The 26,031-nt window shown below is 39.8% G+C and overlaps 1 protein-coding gene across 2 annotated transcripts; it reads right to left on the reverse strand.

Moving 5' to 3' along the window:
• Positions 1 to 297: 297 nt before the first annotated feature.
• clstn3 (calsyntenin 3) lies at positions 298 to 25,783 on the reverse strand. Of its 2 annotated transcripts, XM_017415360.3 has the most exons (19): positions 25,444 to 25,783; positions 24,581 to 24,647; positions 21,536 to 21,658; positions 18,924 to 19,134; positions 18,549 to 18,757; positions 17,366 to 17,515; positions 16,146 to 16,331; positions 15,769 to 16,056; positions 15,206 to 15,318; positions 11,568 to 11,727; positions 10,758 to 10,817; positions 10,504 to 10,652; positions 9,355 to 9,503; positions 6,499 to 6,728; positions 6,218 to 6,379; positions 5,056 to 5,201; positions 4,793 to 4,928; positions 2,347 to 2,531; positions 298 to 2,272 (listed from the first exon to the last, which is right to left on the reverse strand). In XM_017415360.3, exons 2-19 carry the CDS (start codon positions 24,645 to 24,647, stop codon positions 2,123 to 2,125), a joined length of 2,874 nt encoding a protein of 957 aa, XP_017270849.1. In that variant the 5' UTR covers positions 25,444 to 25,783; the 3' UTR covers positions 298 to 2,122. The 2 variants fall into 2 exon arrangements, with proteins under 2 accessions (XP_017270849.1, XP_037836442.1); XM_037980514.1 differs by lacking the exon at positions 24,581 to 24,647.
• Positions 25,784 to 26,031: the final 248 nt, after the last annotated feature.

A 26,031-nucleotide genomic window follows, 5' to 3' on the forward strand; every position in this document is an offset into this window, starting at 1 on the left:
AAGGCGAGACTGGGTCCAGGAATGCAACCCTATTACGCAAGAGGGAAGCCATATATCAGCCCGTGAAGAAACAATGATGTAATCTCAGGACACTCACTGATCTCCAATGAACAAAGAGACAGCAGATGTGTGCTTTAGAGTCCAAAAGGTCAAAATTTCAGCTTGTTTTTGGGGAAAACATATGATCCCTAAATCTACAGTAGGCATTTCCTCATGGTTACATTTCACAAGTTGCCTATTTACAACATCAAAGTGTATTTTTTAGTGAGGACCCTCCACATTAATAAGGAAACCCTCTCGTGGAGACGTCATATAGTGTTTTTATTATGAATTTTGTAATGTTTTCTTGACAGTTCTCAATAACAATAAGTCAGCATAATCCATCTCAGCGTTGTATCATTAATTACAGGTAATGTTCAAACATAGTAATAATATAAGTTATTATTCAATGCAATGTTTATTCCTTCTTAACGTCACACTCAAAAACAACAGGCTTTTTTTTTTACTGACAGCCTTAGCACTGCACATTTATAAGCTACACGGACAGACAGCAAGAGACACAGAGGGAGAGGTGAGGAAGAGGTGAGGGGGAAAAGGACAGGGAGGTGAGGGGAGGGAGGGAGGGAGAGGTGAGGAGAAGCACACAGTTGTACATTCATTGAACCAAAGATGACAAATGGAGCGGGAAGGTGACAGAAAAGAGAACATAACAACAATAATAATAAAAAAGCATTTTACCTTAAAACGTAAAAAAAATGACCCTGAATTCTGAAGTATGAATGAGTGAGACGTTTTGAAGTATAACAATGTGCCCTCCTTTTTTTTGTGATTTATATGGACAAATTCTTAAATTACAACAATATTACACACAAATAAAGAGACACTCATCAAGCCAGAGATGATCATCCTTATCACTACTACTATTATTATTATTATTATTATTATTATTATTATTATACTATTTTCTGATGCTGGAAAGGTGATTCCTTAAATGGAAAAAAGGAAATCATAATATGCTCCCTCTTGAAAATGTGCAGAAAAGAGAAAGAGTGAACGCAATAATAATAGATATAACAATAATATTGTTATTAGTCATCATCGTATGTACAGAAAATTCATTACAATCAATACAATCAAAACTGCCCAAGCTGAGTGGACATTCTGGAAACAACAGGGGTAGCGCTATGGACTGTGTGTGTGTGTGTTTTGGTGTGTTTGCATGTGACATCCAGCAGAGCAAGGTGCAGTGGAGGGACGGGGTCAGGGGTCAGAGGTCAGGTGCTGTTTTGTCATTTTATGGCACAAGCTGGAACTCTGCAAAGACTCCAGTTTGAAGCAGGAAACCCGCTGACACACAACACTGAACGCCAAAACGCTCAGAAGCTTTTATTCTGTATTCTTGGAGCATTGCAGGAGCAGAGCTTGTGTAAAGGTTGAGGTCTGAGGTTGGTAAGTGTCCAACATTGTTAGGAGGTCCAAAGAGAATAAAACCAGGATCCGATGGAGCTAATCTCACTATAGCGAACAGAAAAGCCTAAATGCGTGACCATGATGTCAGACTGCGGTGGGTAAAGAATATTTCAGAAGGTGGTGAAAAGAGGGAGAAAAGAGCTTGTGCACAGACTTTCTGAGTCAGTCTAATAAAGAAGTTCAAACATGTGTGGGATCAAGGATCGTGTCTTTGCCTAAGGATCGACTCAAAGCCTTGTTCCAGTTTTGTACACTTCACCTTTTTCCAATAACAAAGGAAGAATACAATCATTTTTAAAATTTTACTTTAAATAAAACAGCCCCTTTCAACCAGCATTGCACTATACAGACACGTCACCATGTTGTGATTCAGATCTAGTGCACCACATATAAATTTGGTGGGGTTTAGTTAGGCGGTTAGATTACATTAATTGTATACATTGTGCCATTGAACATTTAGGTGGAGAACAACAGCCTGTTGTCGGCTATAGGTCACATATGGTGTTGAGTGTTACAGTGATTGTGTTGTGCGTTGTGTTTGTAAGCGTACATTCCTTATACACGTAGTGTCAGCGTATTAAAAGTGTTGGAGTGTGTGACTGGTGAGCTGATTTGTGGTTTCCATGAGAACTCGTGCACAGATACGTGTGGCTCAGTAGCGGCGGGTGTTTCCGTCCCTGCCCTCCTTCTTGATGATGATTCGCTGGTCGTCGCTGACGTCGTCAGGCGACTCTGCTACCTCCTCGTCTTCCTCGCCCTCCCCCTCCGTGTCGGCAGAGATGCCCATACGAGACTCGTAGGACTGTGGGAGCACATGTTGATGAAGCTACACATCGAAAAATAGATCTATTATTCACAACAATCAACTGCTGCTACCTCCATTGGGTTGACGATGATGGTGAGCGCTGAGTCATCCCATTGGCTGCTTCCCTCCTTGGCCCCGCCCCTGGCACTGTCACCTTGACGATGGATAGAGCGAATTCGGAAGACACCCAGGATCACCATGACAACCAGAAAACCCACACACACCATGATAATGACAGTCGCAGCTCCTGGAACCACTGCAACAAAACGACAATGATTATGTGTCGTACATAATTTAGGATTAAAACAATGATTTAAATAAAAGTCTGATTTGTTTATCACATCAAAGAGGAAGAAAAGAGCAAAAAGCTAAAGCCTAATGCAGCTCCACTGTTCTTCAAATCAATGACAAACACATCAACAGCCCACACTAATGCCAAGGTAAAATCACATCTTTAGAAAAATTAATAAAAGAACATTTATACACGAATGGTAATGAATGAACAAAATCAGCCGCCTACAAATCCAATATTTTTCTGATTAATGATGCTCAGATCTGCAAAGCCCTTTTGTTAAAAAATCTGCAGAAACAAATGGGCTTAAGGCTGAGAGGCAGAAATCTTACAGGAGGAATTTTATTTCTGTCAATGCCTCCTTCAGATTAATAAATACACATAAAATGACTTATCGGACGCCTGTTTGTAAATTTCCAGTAAGTCTGAAACATGCTGAATACAGAACAAGTCACAGTCTTTAAACACGCTTGTATCTTTGTCATGTTTTTGAGTTTTTCCCTTTTAAATTTAAAGCAACTTGAGCTTGTTTCCTAAGATGTTATTGGTTACAAATACCAAAACTTTTTTATTTTATTTTCAAGAACACAAAGACAAAACAACAAGTTGAAAACTTAAGGTCTCAAATCCTTTTTTTACCTAAAGCCAAAAAAGTAAAGGTGCACAATAATTGTTTTTGCCCATGTCTTTTGTCTGTTATCAAAATATCTTGTGAATCATTTGACAGATTTTAGTATCATCAGATGAACCTCTACAACTAATTACGTTTTGGAGTCAATGCAATTCAAAATGGCCACCGCAGGTGATTGACATTAGCCAACACAGAAATGGCTACAACTCAGTCAGTTTTACAGATATTAAAATAAAATTTGATGTGGTAGTAGCTGAGAGTCATTCACAACTAAAGCTCTGAGAGTTACATCTTGGGATATCCCATGAAGATGTTATTTTCTGGAATAAAAAGCGGCATTCCTTCATTGAATATTAGTCCCTTAATTTTCAAAAGTAGGTCATTTTAATTTAGGTTTATTGACTGTTCTCTAGAAAAAAATATTATTCATGCATTCATGTTCTGCATGTTAATAACGGAGCCCCACTGGGCTTGATGCCCACACCCGGTTGAGGTGGTAATGACGACAGAAGATAAAGTGAGGAGTCAGGAAAATGTGGGTTGGTCGCAACTGATCATTGTAAACAATAATATCGCACATCACAAGTGCCTAAGTGCCTAAAAAAGTAAAAGTATATGTGAAAAAAATCTAAATTTTTCAAAATGATCCTCAAAAAAAAAACTAGTTAAAATTTAAAGATTTGTCAGACATTAAAAAGCTTTAAAATGAAACATGTTTACCACAAGGCTGTGGTTCTTAAGAGAAAGTAAAAAGAGATTTGCTTTTGTTTTTGTTTTGTTTGTTTGTTTTTTTTTTTTTTTGGGGGGGGGGGCTTCTTTGCCTACAAAACTGAGATGAATAAACTACAGCATTCCTCAACTTACGCTCATCCCCATTCCACACTGTCAGTACTAAGCATCAGCAGGCCACTCCTGTTTAATATGATTTCTGTGTGTTTCTCTGACTTCCAAGGATTCTTCAGCCTTCTGTATGTGTCAGGTCTCCCGTGTTTGGGTGCAGAACAAGCTGTCAGTTTCAATCAGCGATGCTCAGCCACTCACAGAAATACCTGCCAGCCAGCCTGTCCAACTCAAACTCTCTGACAAACTCAACCTCCAAGACTTAAATACATGTCAGGTCAGCTTTCAGTGTTTGGTATCCTGCTCAGACAACCTGCCCGGCCACAGCCGGCCTCTGTAATCCACTCACTACCACACTCAGACCGTTTCACGCAGGCAAGGTTTAACCTCAAACTGACAATAAAAGTGGTTAAATGTGCCGCTGGCTTGTCTGCTTTCTGAGCTTTACTCACTTAAAAACAGTAACAAGATCTACTACAGCTTATATTTTTATAAGTAGATCCATTTGATTTAGGTTTATTGGTTGTTCCTGCAGGGAAAAAAATATCTTTTTGAGCTCTTTCTCATAGTATAGTCTGAACTTATTTAAACACAAAGATGTTAGGAGTTGTGAATTTTTGCCTCTTGCATGCTGATATTTATTTAACCTAATGTATGCAATCAGATCGCGTGCTGTCATTGTAAAAATAATTTGAATGTTATATACTGGTCCTCTAAAAGTGAAGGCTTCGTCACAGATTTGAAAAAAAGTCACCTGAGTTGCGATGTGGATTGGGCAGAGTGTGTCCGCTCAGCTCTCCAGCGTGGTGGGATGGATGGAGGAACTGCTGCTGTGAGGCCAGCAGGTGGGACGGGTGGTACAGGCTGTCCAAAGAATGGAGGAAGTTCACCTACAGGGAATATAAACAAATGCATCGCAGCTACATCATCATGATCCAGCACTCCAGCTTTTATACAAATAGTTTCCCAAAAGGTCGGGGCGGGTATCTGAAGGATTTTCCGAGGTGTTTTCTTTACCTCCAGAGTCAACTCGTTGCTCGTGTATCTGCCATTCATCTCAGAGCAGGACAGGCGGAACCGCCTCTCAAAGCGAGCTGAGCCTTTGGCTAGACGGTATCGGACTGAGCGAAGGACGTCCTCGTAAACAGAGATGGATTCGGCACCTGGAGGAGGCATAAAGCAAACAAAACAAACAAAAAAAATAGCAGAGCAAAAATGAGGACAGGGAGTCAATACTGAGATAAAAGCAGCAGAGAAAAGGGGTCTTTGACTATTTGTTTATCAGATGAAGTTTACTTGTAGATTTGAGTTGGGAAAATATTTTTACATAGACTTTTTTGACTAAAATAAGCAATATTTTAGTGCTTTTGATTTTAATTTTTATGCTTCTATCACAGTTTCTACATCATTAAATGATTGTTTGGGGTTAATTTAACTCAAACTTATCAAATTGTGTCAGAAAACAGCAAATATTCCTCGTCTTTGTGTACAATTCAGTTTGTTGATCAGTTACAGAAATTCTCCTGTTAGACTTCAGGATATCTCAGCACAGCTCGTCTGCAGATGATCTCTCTGACTTTCACTTTAACGCTCTCCACCGCTCGATTTCCTGCCCCAGAATGACTCTCCTTCTGTTGACTCATCCTCACAGCTTTTAGTCGCTGTTTCTTTTCAGAAAAAGAACTTTACCTTTTCTCTTTCAACTTGGCAGTTCTGATTTTATCGTCCTCCCTCTGACTCTGTTTACATCTGGGGATTATTTTACCAACTTGATATCCGTCGCGCGCCGAGGCTTTCTGACGTGAACTCACCAGTGTTTGAATGTAAACAAGCAACTCGTAATTGTTGGCAACAAAACCTGAATCTGATGATTTTACTCATCACTACAAATTATGAGGTAGACTTTTGGTACTGAATGATGAGCATTTAGTATTGATTTTTATCATAGATGATGCACATATAGAGAAAATTCAAATCAAAAACACTAAAAAGCATTTTGACAGCTGTTATGGCTTTGAAGCTGGACTTTAGTATTTCTATGCACCAACTAAATCACAGAGGGCATGAAATTTAAATTTTCTGAAATATTTTAGATTCAGTATTCACTTGTTTTTTTTTCTCCAGACAACTTTTTGTGAAACCTTTTTATTTATTTATTTTTTTAACAAAACAGCCGTACCTGTAATGGCAATGTAAGCGGTCGTATTGATGATTTCCAGTCCTCGCTCTCGCATAACGTCCATGTCCACCAGAAGCTCCTCCCTCTCTGGGTTTAACTCCTCCCCCAGCGGCTGCACCTCGCAACCGTCCAACGTGTGGGCCACGGCGTCAGACATCAGAGCTAAGAAGCAAAGTCAATCAGCAAAACATCTTTTTACTACGAACTTTGGAATAAAAAAAGTAAAATAAAGCCGAGTTTGTGAAACCTCCTTTGTTTAGGCTCGTAGAGGGACGACTCACCTCCACCCTCCATGTGCAGCTGTGCAGCTGTGTTGACAGCATGCGACAGCGAACAGACGATCCGCAGCTCCGGGAACAGGGGAACGCCGCGGGGACCTTCGAATTCAGGAGCTGGACGGGCCAGATGTGGGCCGACCCCAGACAGAGAGATCTGAGGGGCGTCGGGTTGGAGAACCACCAGATATCCTTCCAGCTGCTTGAGGGACAGGCAGCTCTCCTCATTGAAACATCTGACAGAAAATTACAGAAAAAAATACATTTTGTGTCTGATAAAACAACTTCCACCACTTTGGAATAAAGTATCTTTGCAACTTTATTAAGTAATTGCCTTAAAAAGTCTTAAAACCCTGAACATTCATGATCTTCTGAGGATAAACCCTGCAGACATTACTGCCACAAATGTGGACTTTGTTAAGTATTCATGTGTTTAGACTTATGAAGTCAAACCAAACTTATTTCCTTTCACAGGTGCCCACATGCCATTACCTGGTCATAGTTTAGTTAGTGAGTCTGAAAACAAAATCTAACTTCACTTTTTTTAATGTAGTGGATCAGGCAGCATCTTTAATTATATTGATTATATTATGATTACAGCTCAAACCGCTGTAAAGAGCTCATAATCTGCTCATTTGAAGTTCATAATTCTATTTTTGGTATAATCTAGAATATGTTTATATTCTTATTTTGAGAAACAAAGCTGCAAGTTCTTTTTCCTCCTTCAGTCTGAAGTGTCCGGTTTTAGAGCCTGTTTTAAGGCGCAGTTTAATTAAAAAATAAAATGCAAGACAGCTACTAATTCTTTCTTTGAGCTGTTTGAAACTAGTAAATACGCTTGTGCTTGTGTCTTATGGTAATGAGGATAAAGAGTGTGTTTGTGGAAAAGATTAACCTCCTTTGGTATGAAGGCGTATCATGCTTGAGAACGTAAAACACTTATATAAAGAGACAAACTAAAACAACATAATATTCTCTCTTTGCTGTAGAAGTAACCCGTTTCAGATTACCCTAAATAGGATTAATTTTAGTTCTTTTCCCAGTAGACTTTGGAATTTTTTGGGGAAAAGGTTAAAAATATTACTGTCTTTTGGTATCTTTTGTGAATTGTTTATTTTTTTATTTACAATTTAATAAGGCAGAAGCATAAATGCAGAGTTTTTGCACAAGTTTTTTTCTATCTTGCTATATCTTTGGGATGAAGATGATGTGATTTGTTGAATTTTTAAATTCTCCCAAGCCTTGCTTGTGCATAAGATCTATGGTTATTTGTTTTGGCTTTGCGACTGAGGGGAATACAGACTAAATGTGGGGATGTTTCTGTGGGTTTATTTTATTTTTTTAAAAAGCCCAAAGGCCTATGAGGGTGAGATCAAACTGATGCTGAACACGACTTCAGGCACCAGATTATTTTCTCTGACAGCTTCCTCTTTTTCACGCATGCAATCAGTGCTTTCCAACATCTTTGAACAACGTTTGACGTTTAAAATGTACTCTGTTAATACGACCGGTACAAATTTAACAGGTAACACGACACTGCTGCAGTGAAGCAGTTTTCATGCTCAAACATGCTGCAAAAAAAATAAAATCACGGCCATGTTTTTTCAGTCCAGCACCCTGATTCCTGATCTGTTGTGACACTGAAAATGACAAATAGAAAACCACAACTCTGCTGTTACCAGATGTAATTTTTCTGCCAGAATTAGAGAGAAAATCAGACTGATAGTGAAGCGCTGCCACATATTCACTCATTTGCACTAAAATTCACCATCAAATGTGAAAGGGCATTAAGCTGATTAAGTGTGTGTGCTGAATTTCCACTATCAGAGTGAGCAGCTGCTTTTATCGGCCTCTCCAGAAGGGCCTGCTGTTCAGCCATCTGGGTAACTCCTGGGCTCAAATCAGTCTAATCTTCACGCACGCAATAAACACGACAAAGTCAGGTAGAGAAAAAAAATCTCTTTCTGAGTAGGAACCTTGGGAGGAAAAAAATAAATAAATTTGTCCATGCCCTTGAATTCCTGAGATTTTAAAAACAGTCGTTGAGAAAAAAAAAAGACCTTCAGCTTCACTCGAGCCCTCGTAATAATATAAACAAATCAAGCCCGAGTGAGTGCAGACACACAATATAACACAAAATATCTGAACCGGACTCTTTTCCTGGGTGTGTTACTGCTTAATTGATTGAAAGTGACTGCTAAAGCCAGAGAAAGTCAATTCTCCTTGTAAAGCATTTAAGCTTGTGTGCAATAAACAAAATTTAAAAACAAAAAAATAAAAAAAAAGACATTTAAAGTCAACTTTGGAGCGACCTGCTTTGAATAAATAAAGACAAAAGCACACACTGGATTTTTATTTAAACTAAAACCTGAAATAACATCAGCTTTCTATGAAAAAATAATAATAATCTGACCCTTGCAGTTCACTCTGTCAAAGAAAACGTAACGTGATGGCTGAATGAACAGCGAGATAAGATAGTCCTTCTTATCTTGCGCTTTGACATATTTTCTTGGTACAGCAGCCGTTATCTCTGCTGAACCAAGGTCCACGTTTGATGAGTTCAGTGCTGAAGGTGTGAGCAGCGGCAGCAGAGTGGCTCTTTGTCTGGCTGCCGGAGCAAAATTCAATCTCAGTCACTTGTTAGGAAGCGGTGAAAGTGTTGTTTGAGATATCAGAAGCGTTCCAGTGCGATCGTTTATATTTTTTCTAAAATCATGTCTGAACAGCCGTTTCATTCTTTAGTCAAAGGAAAAGTGTAGTTAGCAGCGAAACTAAACACATTCTGACTTTATTTTGTTGTGAAGTCTATCTCTATAACTACTTTTTCCCACAGATTTTTTATCCATCTTAGTGTTTCCGTACCTCAGGGAGGTGGTCAGCTTGAGCGGACGGACTCCAGGGGTGGCGAAGCGAAGCGAGTTTCTGTAGGTGACCTGCTGCACGGCCCGGTTGAAGCTCTCGATGTCGTCTCCCTCCAGCACCAACACGGACTGGCTCGGGTTCACGTGGACCTGAAAGTTTATATTGACTTAAATCAATACTCTACACAGATTTAACACCTTGCAGATATTCTGTATGATGACAATCCTGAGAGCTGATGGCCAAAACCTTCTGATGTGGCAAAGAGAAATATGACTAAATCATTTTGTAAAATACAACTATTTTCAAGATATTCAGTAACACTTATTTATGCATAACAGTGTGAATGCTGAACTACATTCATACTATTTTTTTCTCATTTCAAATTATTCCTTTTTTACAATCTACATCTGCATACTTTGTGCTATTCTAACTATTTACATACTTATAAATCATTTTTACAAATATTTTCCCTGTAGAAATGCAACCCTCAAAAACACTGATCTGTTTTTGTTTTCTCACGCTCGTTTTAGTTTTTAGCTAGCCTTTAGCTACTTTTAACTTTTAGCTACTAGTCTGCTACATTTAGCTTGTAGCATTTAGATAATATTTTGACACATTTAGCTAGCATTTTGCGAGTTCAGCTCTTAGCAAGCCTTTTGCCATTTTGAGTTAGCCTTTTGTTACTTTTAGCTAAACCTTTGTTTCTTTTAGCTCTAGTCTTTTGCAACTTTAGCTAGCCTTTATCTAGTTTTAGCTAACCTTTTGACACATTTACTTTTTAGCTGCTGTTGTTATTTTAAGCATTTAAGCTAATATTTTGACACATTTAGAAAGCCTTTTGCTACTTTGAGCTAGCCTTTTTCCACATTTAGCTTCTAGCCATCCTTTGGTTATTATCAGCAACAATTTTGCTCTTTTCACCATTTAGCTAGTTATTGTATCTTTTAGCTTTAACAACTCAGGTTCAGCTTTTTTCAGCAAAGTTTAACAAAGTCATTCAAACTGCATTTTCACAGAAAGTACAGTTTCTCTCGTCCTTTTTAAGTTTTTATATTTTACATAATTTAGCAGCGTTAGACGTGGCTCTGGAGGAAATGTTTTGTTTGTGACAACAGTCGCGGCGCTGCTTCTGATGCAACTCGGCGTTACCTTCATTCCAGACCCCAGAGTCTCCAGATCTCCAAAGTCCAGCCCCTCCCTGCAGGCGTACAGACACTCCACCACGCTGTGAGGCTCCACACTGCCGGGACGCACCGTCACCCCCGACAACAGGCCGTGGTAGCCACCCACATACTTCACTAAAACGAGAACGCATAATTTTATCCCTAATCATTTATAATCTGCACTTCCACGGCTGATGACAGAGAAAAGCAGCTCATAACTTTGTGAAAAATGTAAGTCACCTGAGTCCTTTCCCTCTGGGATTGTGTTGTTTAGTATCTCCTTCTGCTTTTCTTCAGGCTCTGCAGGGAAAACCAGAGAGGAGCAAAAAAAAAAAAAAAACAGAAAACAATAAGATGCACCGAGAAAGGCACTTTAGCGGAGCGAGTCATGAAGAGACAGGCGGACTAAATCTGAAGGTGCAGAGATAGACAGAAAGAAGGAATATATATATATATATATATATATATATATATATTGAATATAAATAAATAACACAAGCGTGCACAAGTGAGAAAACTGTAGAGGATCTTCAAAAATGCAACATCTCATTATCTGGCAGCAGCTGCTGCCACACAGCCAACACACACAGTGTGAAGAAAAACTGAATGTGTGTGTGTGTGTGTTTCGCTGGTAATTGGCAGCCAGTTTTCCATTTTAACGAGCAGTTCGGGTGTAAGAGTCTCATTGCTGTCTGCCCCCTGTGTTGTTCTGCTGCTCTAAATAATTGATGTCATTTATATTATTAGACCTTAAAAACAAAACGCAGCTATGGAACTGAGTGAAATGAGGGTGGGGAAAGACGCAAAATGTCTCAGTGGTTCGTCCTGAGACGCCTCATAAGGGTTCATGAATATAGCCAGAAAAACCCAGGCGGCTATTTTTGGAGGTGATATTTGATTTAAACGACATTTCAATATTGAAGGAAGGTAAAAAAAAAAAAAAAAAAAAGGAAGCAAACGGCGCACCAGCTGATCATAGTTTTTATGCATGACATAAAACGCATCATTAAGCCGGAATGAATTTTTTTTTCTCGTGAGCGTAAAATTTACCCCAGCAGGCGCCGATGAGCATCCTCTGACGCGGCGCAGGGTTGGGGATGGCTCCGTTGTCGTGAATGAGAGCAGGGTCAAAGGTCACGCCGTCCACATAGAGAGTCACCAAAGGGAACTGGACACTGAGTGAGAGATGATGCCACTCGCTGTCACACACCTGCAGGACGACAGGAACGTGGAGCCAACGTGAAGCAAAAGATAAATAATAAACCGTGGCAAAATAAGGATTATGATCTTTTTTTTTTAACTCTACAGAAAAGTGTCTACTCAGGCTGGTAAGTCCGACTAAAAAGATAAACCTGAGAGGTTGAGAGGTGACTAATGTGGTAAAGGGCTGCACGAGTTCATAAAAGCCCGCAGTTATCTTAAAATATCATAAACCCACATTTCCCTCACTCTTCCTTTCCTGTTCTGTCATCACAAAGCTCGCAGCACTTTCTCTGCAGCTGAGCTACAATCATCTAACACCGGAGGGGGCATCAGGGCAGCTGGACTCCATCTGATCGGCCAAATATATTATAAGCAGCCGGAGCACAAACAAATGGCATTTAATAATAGTAGTCAGGGTACAAAATCCTGCTTTTCAGTTTTGCTTTGTTTTTTCAGTGGAATTGTTTTCCTTGTTTTGCCATTTGCTGAATGCTTTTACATCTATTCAAAAAGGCTTCAAGGGGAGATGCTTCTTAAAAGAATGCTGGCAGATTATAAATGTAACCAAACAAGCTGAAACAAGTCATTTTCATTAAGAAATTAAAAACCTAACAGCCCATGAAGGACCTCCTTGACCTTCGCCAAGGAGGTTAGGTTTTCATCAGTGTTGGTTAATTTGTTTGTTTGTTAGCAAGATTACTTAAAAACTAATGAACAGATTTAGATGAAATTTTCAGGGAATTTCAGGTTGTCACAAGAAACAATAAATTAAACTTTGGTGGTGATCCGGATCACAAGCCGGATCAGTTTTATTTCAATGATGCCATGGCCTCGGTGGAGGTTTGTGCTCTCTGAGTGCTTCTTGTGCTGAAAAATGAGTTTTAGCTGTTTGGGTCAAATCTTGAAAAACAACAATATCTGCAACATCATGCATCAGACTGCGTGTTCTGAAGGACTCTTAGCTACGACCACACCAGATTTTAGCTCATTGTCTCTAAACCTGACTGAGTTGTAGCCATTTTCATGTTGGTTAATGAACTGGAATGACTCCAAAAGGCTTTCAGGTGTAGATGTACATCCAATGATTACTTCCTGAAAGTTTCATTAAAATACATCCAGTGGTTCATAAGATATTTTGCTAACAGACAGACAGAGTTGACTCCAAATACAGTAGTTGATGGCAAAATTTTAAATAAAGATTTTGTGAAGATTTTGTTAGTGCTCAGAATATGTGTTGGAGATCAATTTCTGCTACCACCACAACAAATCTTAGGTCAGTGTCTGTAAAATCGACTGAATAATCGCCAATTTCTTGTTTTTTAAGGCCAGTTGGCTGTGGCAGCCATCTGGGTTTACTGGATTTACTCCAAAAATTAATCAGTTGTAGATGTATGCCCCATGATTGTTTTATGATTGACACTACAAACAAACGCACACACAAAGTATTGCCTTTGCGCTCAGGCAATAAATAGACAAATATATATATATATATATATATATATATATATATATATATATATATATATATATATATATATATATATATATATAAAATCTAATGAGTATTTCAGTTTGGTAAGTTTTACTACACATTTATTTGACTTTTCCACAAACAATCTGTGAAAACAGAAGAAAACAGAAGTAACACCAGAATGTCAGGGGACTTATAAAGATAGGGCGGAGGATTTAACAAATCTTGTCTGTATCAACTCAGCTTCTTTTAATCCAAGTGACTTCAATCTGTCTGAGACTGGTGGATTCAGTCAAAACAAACCTTCCTTCACCCCAACACGCCCCAAACCACACACACGCACAAAGAATATTAAAGAGGTAACTCCCTGTTTTTATGTACTCTGATGCACAATCTTTAAATACCTGTTTATGACGATTAAATATGCTTTAAGTATTTCACAGATGCACATAAGCCAGAAATGGTGTAGGCTTTTAAAAATAAGGCTTTATGTGAAAACTCTACAGACCGTATTAGGTGTATTTATCAATTTTGTTGAATTTTTTTTGCAGTCGCATGATATTTAAGTCTGAATGAACAGCTGAACCAATGTGTGAATTGCAGGTTGTCAAATAAGTCACTGCCTTTTTCTTTCCTGATGGTATTTTAGTTGATTAGTTGATATTATAAAGAAAAAAACAACAATCACATGTAGCACAGACAACAAAAACAACCATCCTTATAAACAAGCCGAGAGCCTAAATGAAGTTTAATGAAATATTTGTTGTTGCAGCGTGTGTTTTGCATGATGTCTTGTGTATTTCACCTTTCACAGGCAGCTAATGGGATAGTGCAGAGTCCAAAACACAGTAAGTATATTATTTGTTTTGTATCATATAATATGGTATTGTATCACACCACTTTAGGGTATTTTCAATTATGAAAATATGACTCGAATGTAAAATCCTCCTGGATGCTGACAGATGTCGTTCATACTTAAGGTCAGCAATCAGCTTTGGACAGAGTCCGGTTCGGGTTCTGTCCTCATTCTCCAGTGTTTGCATGGAAAGGATGGATTTATGTTTAAGAGGATGAAATGCAAATCTAGACGCAAAGATCTTTATAGCCTGCAGCTGAAAAGCCCATGTCCATGTGTGTGTTTGTGTGTCTGTCTGTTAGAAAAATATCTCATGAATGACTGGACAAGTTTGAATGAAAATGCAGAGCAATGAATGGATATATGTCTACAACCGACTAACTTTTGGAGTCAACCAACATGGCCAACTGACCTTAAAAAACAAACAAACACTAAAATGGCTATAAGTCAGTCAGTTAGACAGATATTAACCTAGAATTTGGTGTGGTAGTAGCTGAGGCTGATCCACAACATGTATTATGAGAACTAACAAATTGTGAAGGATCTTTGTTTAATATTTTGACATTACCTATGTGTTTGCCTGTTAACAAAAAAACCCTTGACCACTGAAGGGAATTTTAAGTAATCAATACTCTGAGAATATTTGGACCACACTTAATTTTCAAGGTTTGACCAAAATGGATTCAATGCCGTCCAGGTGATATGCATTCCTTTAGGCATGCTAGGCCTTTATATATATATATATATATATATATATATATATTTTTTTTTTTTTTTTTTGCTAAGAAGTCATGTTCAGAGTGGAAGAAAAATGTTCAACAAGCTCTCTGGTCGATGCAGAAATTGATTTCCATCTTGCCATCTTTTCACAGGTAACGAACTGCACAATACTTCAATAAGACAACAACAGTTTCTAAAGATGTATGATTCACACAGCATGAACCAATAAAAACAGCCAGCTACTATCAGAAGTCTGGGAGATGAAGGAAAAGAGGCTTTAATTGACTGTAGAAAAAATAACAGTGTTTATTCAATTAAACTGAGCATGTCTCATTTAAGATAATTTACTAAAGATTATTAAATTTCTTCAATTTCAGCTTGATTTTAAGACTGAAACAAAGAAGAAAGTGTGCAGAAAATGAACATTTTCCCTGGTACCTGCTCCAGTTTCCACAAGAACTTGACGGGCCGAGCAGCCGAGACGTCGGGCCAGTAGAAGAGGGAGAGACGGCAGCCGTGGACGGAGAGGGAGTAATGAGAGTAGGAGTCATCTGAAGAGAAAAACAACAAGGGGATAAAAAATTATAATAATTGGTGGATCTATTTCTTTTAGGAATAAACACAAAATGAAGAAAATGTGCGCTTTTTATTTATTTTTTAACTCTGACTTGTGAATTTCTTCAAGAGAAGGTCTGCTTCTCTGCATGTCTCAGTTATAAATACTCACATGATTCACACACACGATATTTTCAGGCACAATTACAATGTTTTACTATTTTTCTGCTCGGCTGTAAAAGGTAGCAGCTGGAAGTCAAGTGCCTCGAGTCACTAGGGCAGCTTGATCATATTTGTTGAGAGTAAAAATCAGGTTTCTTTTTTAGGCTTTGATTTTACTTGTTCATGAGAATATGAGGCATGCAATCACTGAAATATCCTATCAAAGTGCTCAAAAATTATTAGCAAAATCACAACGTCATTATAGTCCAGTTGGTGAAACTCACCATTCGTGACGGTACTGCAGATGATAGTCTCCTCGTCCTTGCGATTTCCCCTGGACTGAGTGGTCGACGGCTCGATGTTGGCTCCGCCCCTTCGCATCCACAGCTGGAGGGTGAAGTAGTCACCTGACAGTGCGGACACGATCGAATCCGGCACGGCTGCAACATGGCTCGACCCGTTGAAGGAGAAGACCAGAGATGAATCAGAAGAGGGGAGAGTGGGCAGAGCGGCGGTCCAGTTGGCTGCAGGAGATGGAGGTGGGAGAAGGTCTACTTCGCCCCTGACAGCACCTGAAAAATATTCAAATAATTTTAAAAATGGCATAAATAAAACAGATTTTCACTCCTGATTATAATTTTAGGTAAGGAGTAAAACTAACCACACAAGCGGCGCACAGATCTGTCAGAGTAGCTGTCTCTGTCACAGCCCTTCCCAATATGGCCGGTCTGGAGCTCTACGGTGGCCTGGATATTCCAAACCGTCTCTTCACAGGTCTCCAAATGCAGACTGGGGAACAGAGGGACGCTTCCTGAACCTGGTGTGTACTCCACACGCTTTGTCCATCCTAGAAGAAAACAACAACAACAACATAACTTGAGGCTTCATTGTGCTGCTTTCAAATTTAAAATGGATGGAAACTTTATAAAACTCGTCTGAAAAAGGTTAGTAAATATAAACAGAGTGCAACAATTCACAAATTAAATAAACATAGTGTTTAATTATTAATCAAAGATGTCAAATGTTAAAAAATGTTTGCTCAATTCAAAGATGAGAGCTTAAAAAAAGATCATTGCCTCCTGTTGCATCACTTGTTTTAATTACGCTCAATAAGATTTTTAATATTCAACACTGAAGGTGTGCTCACGGATATGAAAGTAACTCATGTCAGGCGCTTCACTGAACCCTCACACATTTACAGACCTTTGAACTGTTTAAGAATAACAAGCAGACTGGTTATTCTCCTCTGCAGTAGTATCCATAACCTCAGTCCATCTCAAATGGAGTTTAAGTGCAAAATCATTTAATCACTTGTGTCAAACAAGAAATCCATAAAATCTTTGCAATTTTAAACCGTGAAACAATATCTTGAATGACTAAAATAAATGTATTGTCAAAGTTTAGTTAATGATCATTTCTTTTTTATTTACTTTGCTTCTCTGTCGTCTCTTTATGATCTGAACCAGCTGTTCTCAAATTCTTCAGCTTCACAAACTAACAGAAGAAGGGAGTGATGATATAAAATGCCGATAATAGGCCAATTAAAAAAGGGCATAATGATAACACAAACACGTTAAAAAGAAGAATTAATAACTGTTTTTCATACAAATAATTGGCATGTTGCAAAAAAATGTGACGTTACCAACAGTTTGTCCATTTATTTTGATTTCTGGAGATAAGTTCTAGATTTCCACTGAGTGTCTCACAGTGGAGACTAAGCCACCAACCAAGCTGAATGGCTACCCACACATTTTATCACTCCAAGTGAGAGTTTCACCCAAAAAAAAAAAAAAACATTGAATGAAACAACTAAAGCACTCGTCTAAAGCCTTCACTGGGTTATTTCAAGACAGAACAAGAGCTATCTGTGATAATGATTACCGATCCAGCCGGGTTTGCAGGACGGCTTGACCGTGACGACAACCTGGGCGTCAGCCTGAGCGCGATTCTTTCCACAGTCGAAGGCGGTCACCCAGAAGGTGTGAACACGCTGCCGCTTTGAATCCAAAGGCTCAGTGTTCTTAATGTTACCTAGGAGACAGAGCATCAAAAGAAATGGAGAACATGACATAATGAGACAAACAGAAATAGAGGGTTAGTCAGCAACAACAACCTTGTGTGATAGAAAACCCAACGCAGCTAAAAGCCCACTGAAAAACCTTTGACAGTGCCACAAATGCATTAACGGAGCCACAACCGGGTTTAGTGCTCCGTGTTCATATGGAGAAAACAAGAAGATAATTAAGTCTGAAGAGGTGAAAAACGAAAAGGGTTTTCCTGTTTTTATAGATAAAGGCGAATAAACACAGAGTATCTGTGAAGGGCTGACAGCACCCAGCATGCCGGCTGATAAACAGGAGCTAGGAAGAGAAGATGCTTTGACATGATGAGATGAAAAACAAAGAGAGCAGCAGAAACAGAAAGGAAAAAAGAAAAAACAAAGTAAACAGACAACAAGAAGCAGACAGCATCTGAGCAAGATGGGAACAATAGGTCTCTGAGCTGCTGTCTGAAAAAAAAACAGAAAGAAGCCACTCATCTGCAGCGCCCTTTAAGATCTGGAAAATTCTGCAGAGTCATGCTAAAGCTGGGTCCTTCTCAGCTGCTGTTGCAAAAGGGTCACAAATATCTCCCACCACATAGTCCAGTGATTTGATTCTAATATCCATTTTGTCCCCCAGAAAATAAGGAAATAGCTTCATCCCAAACCGTCAGGGTATTAAACCAAACAGTTGTTGCAAAAGCAGAGCAAAAGTCCGCCCCCACAAATTCTATTTTAACATCTTTTGGTTTACCTGAGCGCAGCATTAGAGCCCTGCAATTCTTTTCAATTTCTCCCTAAACAGACATCAATATCTCAGCTGTGGCTGCTGCTGTTTTTCTGTGCTTCAACATCGCAGAGCTGAACTAAATTTAAAAGTCTGGCTTACATAAAAAAACAAAACAAAAACAAACATAAAATTGAAAAAAAAATACTGTGAAAGGCATTTAAATATGCTTTTTACTTACAGACTGATAGGATGGCAGTCTCTAATTTAAAAGTGTGAGATAAAAACCTCCTTACCGTCGTTGTCGATGGCGAAGGGCACGTTGGGAGTGATGATGTCATAGAAGCAGATCTGGCTGTACTGCGGGGAGCAGTCAGCATCCAGAGCCTCCACGCGCACGATCCGGTCAAACAGGCGCCCCTCTGGGACCGAAGCCTCGTAGCGACGCTCCACAAACACGGGGGAGAACTCGTTGACGTCGTTTACACGAACATGCACGGTGGCCCTGAGGGAAGGGGGAGTGGGAGACCGAACACAAGCAGAGAGGCACGGATTACTGTAACAACAGGAAGCTGTAACGGCTGAGTGGTCTGCACAGCGCACGCTCTCGCACGTTCAGAATGTAAAAACATCAAAAATCTAATTTCCAAACTGTGAGTAAAAGGTCTAACTTGTGGGATTTCTTGCTGTTGACTCCGTCAGGTCCTTCTCCACAGTCGTAGGCCTGGATGGTGAAGCTGTGCTCCCGCTGGCTCTCACAGTCCAGCGGCTCCTTGGACCGGACCAGACCCTCGCCGGTGGAGCGGTCCAGAACCACGGCTTCAAACTGGACCGATCCCGAACCCAAGGGGCCATTATGAACCCGAAAACCACAGATTTCACCTGAGTGAGACAGATTGTGTGAGACAACAACTCAGTCAGTTTAACATATTATTATACAAAATCTCAGACATTTTAAAATCACCTTTGACTTGGAAAAATATCAGTTGTAGTTTCCTTTTTTTGCACAGATTACTGCAACACCTACTTTAACTTTTTTATTTATTTGAACAGCTTCAAACCGGCCTCCCTCTGACTACCAAGTGTCGTTTTTTTGGGGCTTTTTAAAGGTGCTTCAATCAAGCAATCAGATATTTTGAACAGAAATATTAAAAGGTACTAAATATCTCTGCAGGAAAACCCCTAAATAGGCGAAAAATCAAAGGAGAAATCAAAGCAGCTTTTTAAGTTTAAATTTATCTTTCTGCCTGTGTAACATTCTTTATGTATAAAACTGAGTAGGTATTTTTTCTATTTTTATCTGCGTCACAATTAGCATCTAGATTGTTAATTCTGACAGGACTAGACTACTTTACTAAAAAAAGGGAGAGAGAGAATTAACACATTAATACCAGTAACCCACCCAGATCATTAATTATTATATCTAAAATGAACTTTTTAAGTCAAAAACATGTATATTTTTCACTGTATGATTTTGCTTGTTATAAAAGTTCTATATTTATAGGCTTATCTGGACTGCAAGCTGGGCTTTCAGCACCTGAACGTCTCAGAGCCAGGTCTACGTAACATGAACAGATTGCTTTTTGACATTGTCCTGCAGAAACAAAACAAATCTTTTCCCCCCCTGAAAATCACGACGCCTGAACGGCAGCATGTGTTGCTCCCCGACCTGAAAACGCCGTTGATGGTGACAAAGATGTGCAAGCTGTCCATAACATGTGCTCTAATGACCTCAATACGAGCCCAAATACCAGTTTTAGAGCACCGATAACAACCCAGATGGTCCTGATCCCGTCCAGCCCAGAGGAAGCAGCGTCTCTGGTTTCCAAAAGGAATTTAAAATGATGATTCATCAGACCTCAACTCGTCTCAACTCATCATAAACAAGTAAAACGGGGCAAAGTGCTTCGTTTCTGGGTTTTGCTTTTGCTACTATCTCCATGGTATGGTTTTACTTTCAATTTGTGAATCTGTGTTCACTAGCTAATGATTTCTAAAAGTGCTCTGAGCCCATTTTTTTAACAGAACTGTGTCTGTTCTAATGCAATGAAAGCCTAAAAATTGCAGACATTTAATACTGATTTTTAATATGTAAATAGCAACAAAACTCTCCCTGGATTTTCTCAATCTTTCTGTGAAAGCATGAATAAGAAATCTAGAAATTATTTTGCAATTTTACATTGAAAACCTGTTCTGAAATTGCTAGATTCTTAACAGATGCGGTTCAAAGGAACCCTTGTACATTTTAAAAATGGACAGGGGAATGTTTTTTTAACCATCTCACTGACTTATTGCCAATAAACCTGATTAGCTGCAAACTTTCCCAGTCTTTTCTTCCCCCCTTGAAACATGATGCTGACAAAATCAAAATGTCCATTAAAAAATAAAGCAATAACGTGTCTGACTTACAACATTTTAATTTGCCATCTTATTTTTCAAATGAAACAGATATTTTCATGTATTTGCAAACCACTGAATTATCTGTTTCTCTTTATATGTTTTACATGCATCTCAGCTCTCCTGATATCTGGACTTTATTTGATGTACCACTTTATCTCAAACAGCATTTTATCATCAAAATTGAAGGCGAAAAATATATATATAAATAAATAAGAAAGACTGCAAAAGCGCCTCAAACAAGAAACCTTAGAAAAGCAGCTGATTTTTATCGGCTGACATAAGTCAAAGGTTCGTGCTCGAACAGGTAATTTCCTCTTCTTTCTTGACACGGCCTCAATATATATCAGGAAACCTTCGAGTAATTCAAGTTGATTTTTTGTAATTTGACTGAACACGGTTATTTCCAGGACTCTGAGGGCAAACATGATCACCTTATTTCATCAGGCTGCACAGGCAGAGCCCTGCTGATTGCTCCTGCAAAGAGAGGTTCAATTACACTATGATGGTCTAAAAATAGTGCACTCTGTGACTGAATACATTTGCCTTTATATTTAGGTGGCCTTTAGGGAAATGTTTCTGGTCTCGACGCTGACAAAAATGTGTGCATTATTTACTATTAAAAGCGCAAGCAGCAAAACAAACAGGAATAAACCTCTGAGTGGGCACGTGACTGCAGCATCATTCTGTCTGCAAAATAAAAGTTGGATGATTTTCCGTCTCATCTCAGGAGACGAGCTTCACAAGCAGATGATTTAACCCATTTTAGTTGTCTTTGTAGCAGCCATTCAAAAGAAAAAAAGAAAAAAACGAAATGAAAAGGCTTCGGTGCAAATATTTATGAACATTTGATTTTGTAGCCCTCCGTGGTGCTCGTTGCAGTTACCAGCGTAGTGAAGTGGGGCATCTTTGTCCAGGGCAAAGAGAGGGGGGTTGAGCAGGACGGTGTTGTCGTTCTCCATAACGATCCCCTGGTACTCCGTCTCGATCCATGGCTTGTGCTTATTGGCTGAATGGCACAGAGAGGAGACCGAAGAGGCTTTGGGTTAAACGGCGCAATTAGGAGGAAACCAAAGCAGCTATTTTTAAACACTCAATTATGGTGGAGGACATGGTGGGAGTGTGTATGAGGAGAGGGGGGAAACAATACACAAAGCATGTGTGACCACAGCTTGATCATAGCCAACCCTTTTTCCTCCATATTGACCACCTTTTGTTCATTTCAAGCAACATCCACCAGCAGCATAATTACATCCTCTCTGTTTTCCCTCTGCTGCACAGAAACAAACAGAAAAGTATTGCTCATATCAAAAACTGAGCAGCCAAATAATGCACCGAAAACAGCAAAGTCGGAGCAAAAAAACGCCCGAGGCTCACTCTCAGCTTAACCTTTAATTGCAAAATAATTATCAATCCTTGTGCCGACTGTTCAGTGCTGAGCGATCAAAGGCCAAGTTAATGAGGCAGAAGGATGACGATTTTACACTCCAGCAATGAGCAAAAACAAAAGGCGGCGTGCCCTCCCTCTGGTGTCTCCAGTATCTCAACACAACAAGCTGCAGCGTTCGAAATCAGACAGGAGCGCAAGACTTTTTTTTTTGTTTTGTTTGGCAATCGCTTTGTTGTCGCCACAGTGAATTTTCTAGAAAATGTGAGTGGAACTAATTCTGTGCGAGAGGAGAGTCAACAGAGGCGAAACGCCGCCAGTTCTAAATCTGATCAGACTTCTTTCAGTTCAAATAGAGCCGGGTGTCATTTGAATTCTTCTATTTTTTCTGCAGCTTTTTACATGCCTTGCTGCTGAATTTAAAGATGTTTCTGTCACTGACAGAGAATATCTAAGTGTTTTGGTATTTTACTGAAGCGCTCTCATCTTGTGCAGCTTCTGCTCTATAAGCTATGGAGAATTTTTATATTGTATTTAAGCATTTATTTACTTCAGACTCTGTTTATTATGTGTCCTTGTTTAAAAACTGAGACAATATTTTAGCTGACAATAAACACACATCATTAAATAAATCATTTCCAGAGTTTTGACCTTTAATTGAATCCAATAATGTGAATATATTTCTGCTTTAAAAGGTAAAATATAAAATAATTATTAAAAAAGAACAGTCAACAGCTTTAGTATTTTCCTAATTGACTGATTTCAAACAAAAACGCCCCAAAAAAACAAAAATTTGCAATTTTCTACTGAGTAGTAAGTAAATAGTTTGTGATTTCAAAGTTTACACTCAGATTAAATCAGATGTAAAAATCTGTGACTTTCACCTTTTTCTGTCAGTAATAAATAAAAGCATCTAAAAAATTTGGGCAAATTTAATCAAGCATGACTTGCAGAGAAATTTCTGTTCTCTCTCCAAATATGAAAACCTTCTTACTTATAAACAGCGGTGGATAAAATTCTGAGTTGCTTCCTGTTTTTTTTGTAATTATATGAACACCGGAACATTTGTGACCCGTTCTGGCAAAACAAAAATGTAGATTTTTGCCAAAACTGAGATTGAGTCTACAAAAAACACCATCTAGCAACGCTGGCATCAAAAATAGGAAATAATCTTCCTAATCTACCTTTGAATCAAAGTTTTCTAGCAGGTATGTATTCATAAATTATTCTGTCTTATTACACTTATAATTTTCTTAAAAATTTCTCTGCCAGCCAGCTGTCATAGCGTTGGGAAATCCCTTCATATAACAGGGCTTGAATTCTCAATTACATCACTCCAGATTAATAAAATTAAGTTTTAAAATCAGGACTATCATAAACAAATCCAGCTTGTCGCCAGGTAATAAATCAACAAATTTCATCAAACGGCGTGTCATTTTGAAGCATCTGAGATGGAGAATTTAAAAATAACAATCACTCAACATAGAAAACTTGCTCATTGTGACTCGTTTTGCCACGGGTCACATATCTCTACATAACAAAGGCTAATATTGCCAAAATCTTGAATTCCTTTAGTGGATATCAGCCAAACAAATAAATATATCTGACTGATCCATGCCTGGCAGTTTTTAACACTCTTGGATTCAGAGACATTTTAGCTGGCGCTGAGAATAAGTGAGGTTCAACACCCAGCTGTAATCACAGACATTCATCCTCCTCCTGTTTCCTCAGTCTTCTTCTGCGTTTCTTTTTTTTTTTTTGGTCATTTATCTCTCTGTCCTCCCCCTGCTTGCTTCTGTGTAGCATTAATCTGAGCATCAGGCCTGTGGATTACATTCGGGATTACAGATTGAGAGGCATCTCGTTCCATCTCTCTGTCTGTCCCCCCTGGCGCTGCTCCTCTTTCCGTCACTCCCCGGCCCTCGCCCGTCCACCCCTCCTCGTCTGGACCCTTCACACTGACACGCACACTGAAGGCCCAGGATCTCACGATTGTCTCTTTTTCTTTTCTCCCTCGTGTCACCTGATCTCGCATTCCTCCCTCTCCCTCCTTATCATCCTGTTGTTTTTTTTTTTCCAGCATGTCCTCTCCTGTCACGGCTCCATCTCTACTTACTCTTCTCATTTCCCTCTTCTTCCATCTACTTCAAACCTCACGTCACCCTCTTCTCCTGACACACTCTCCCTCCACCGTTCCTGTTTCATTCTCTCAGCATGATAATCAAACAAACCAAAAATCACAATAATAAATCTGCCAAAAACAGGGGGAAACAGATCTGTCTTCTCGGAGTCAAGACGGCACATGCACACAGGGTTATGAGCAGGAAAATGTTTATGTATGTAGGGTTGAATGCACTGTTTATGCATGAGGAATTCAGGTTATATGACACAGGAATAACAATGAAGTCATTGGGTTTATTTCTTGAGCAAAAACAGCCACGGCTACACCTGAGAATCCAGACAGGTCCGCGTGTTCCTATGGCAATGTAAACCATTATCTCAATACTTCACATTTACCAGTCGAAAAAAGGATGAGGAACTGACCTTTGTTGCCATTGGCAACCGAAGTCAAGCAAAGGAGGAGGAAGGAGAGAAAATTCATTCTGTCCATCTGAAGGAGGAAAGGAAAGAAAAACAGAGAGGAGGGGAGGTAACAGGGTGGGGTGAGGAAAGAGAAAGAGGGGGAGTACAGTTCATGCATCAACAACTGATCAGCAGTGGAGGACAGTACAGTAACAAGACAGAAGCAGATCAGGCAGAACAGAGATGCTGCACAGAGGGCTCAATGCTGTTTTTGTGCCAAAACAAATAAATAAATAAATAAAAGTGTCATGGATGGCTGCAAAACTAGATTCAGACTTGCATGACTGAACCAGTAATCCATGAAGCATTTTGCCTAAATGTTGCTTTGACTGGCATGCTTGCAGGCTGAGATCCTAGAATAGCCTGTGGAGCATACCTGCTCATGAGAGTGTGTGTGTGTGTGAGAGAGAGAGAGAGATACGTGCACACGGGTGTTTTCATCACGGTTCGTGGCATGACCAGCCCGTGGCTGGGGGGGTTTATCTGCCACCAACCCCTGCATCTTTAAAACCCGCTTTCCGTTCTCTGCAGCCTACATGGCAACGAACGCGGAGTATTATTCAGTCGAAAATGGACATTACACAGCATGCGACTCCATCTGAGCAGGTCGCCCAGGCTAAAAACACTCACGTTCAGAAGTGCAAACATGCTATGCGACAATTTGTAGCCGATTTTCATCACAAGCTAGTAACGACATCACACGCTTCGTGGCTAAATAAGGCAAATATTAATATTAATATGAACCTGCTGGCGGAGTACGGGGTAAAAATGTCGCAGAAATGGTAGGTGGGGGTGTGGGGAGGGGGGGTTTAGTTTGACATTACCGTGTGCTGAGCGCGGTGATGCTCCCGGTTGTTGGTACCTGCTTCTACGCTCGCGGCATCCGCCTCTCACGCCCCTGCCGCTCGGCTCGGCAAACCCCGGAGGCTGAGCACCAACTGACAAACCTCCAGGTGAAGGAGGAGAAGGAGAAGGAGAAGGAGAAGGAGAAGGAGACGGGAGGTTCTACTCCTGAAGAGCCGAGGAAAAAAAAATGACGCGCAGCCGGGGGTTAGTAGCGTCAGGAAGGGGGTGTAAGGAGGAGGAAGACGTACGTCCTTGTTGCTTGACATAAAAAAAGGAAAAACGATGGGAATATTACGCTGACGTCCCCTCCCTCTCGGCGTTTCTTAACCCGCCCACACTGCGTCCTTCTCCGCTCTCAGGCCCCCACCAGCTCTGAGGCAGCAGACTGCTGCTCTGGCTGTTTTCTGACTCCAACACAGCAATTCATCTCATCACGTTAGCTGTCAGCTCAGGGTCCGCTTATTGACTGGCACCCTCCTCCTTCCTTCTTATCCCCCCCTATTTAAATTAATTTCCACATATTTTCACACTGCTGCTCAGTCCTGTCTGCAAGATGACGTCATGCC

This window comes from Kryptolebias marmoratus, linkage group LG16 (genome assembly GCF_001649575.2).
Source record: "Kryptolebias marmoratus isolate JLee-2015 linkage group LG16, ASM164957v2, whole genome shotgun sequence".
Classification (NCBI taxonomy): domain Eukaryota; kingdom Metazoa; phylum Chordata; class Actinopteri; order Cyprinodontiformes; family Rivulidae; genus Kryptolebias; species Kryptolebias marmoratus.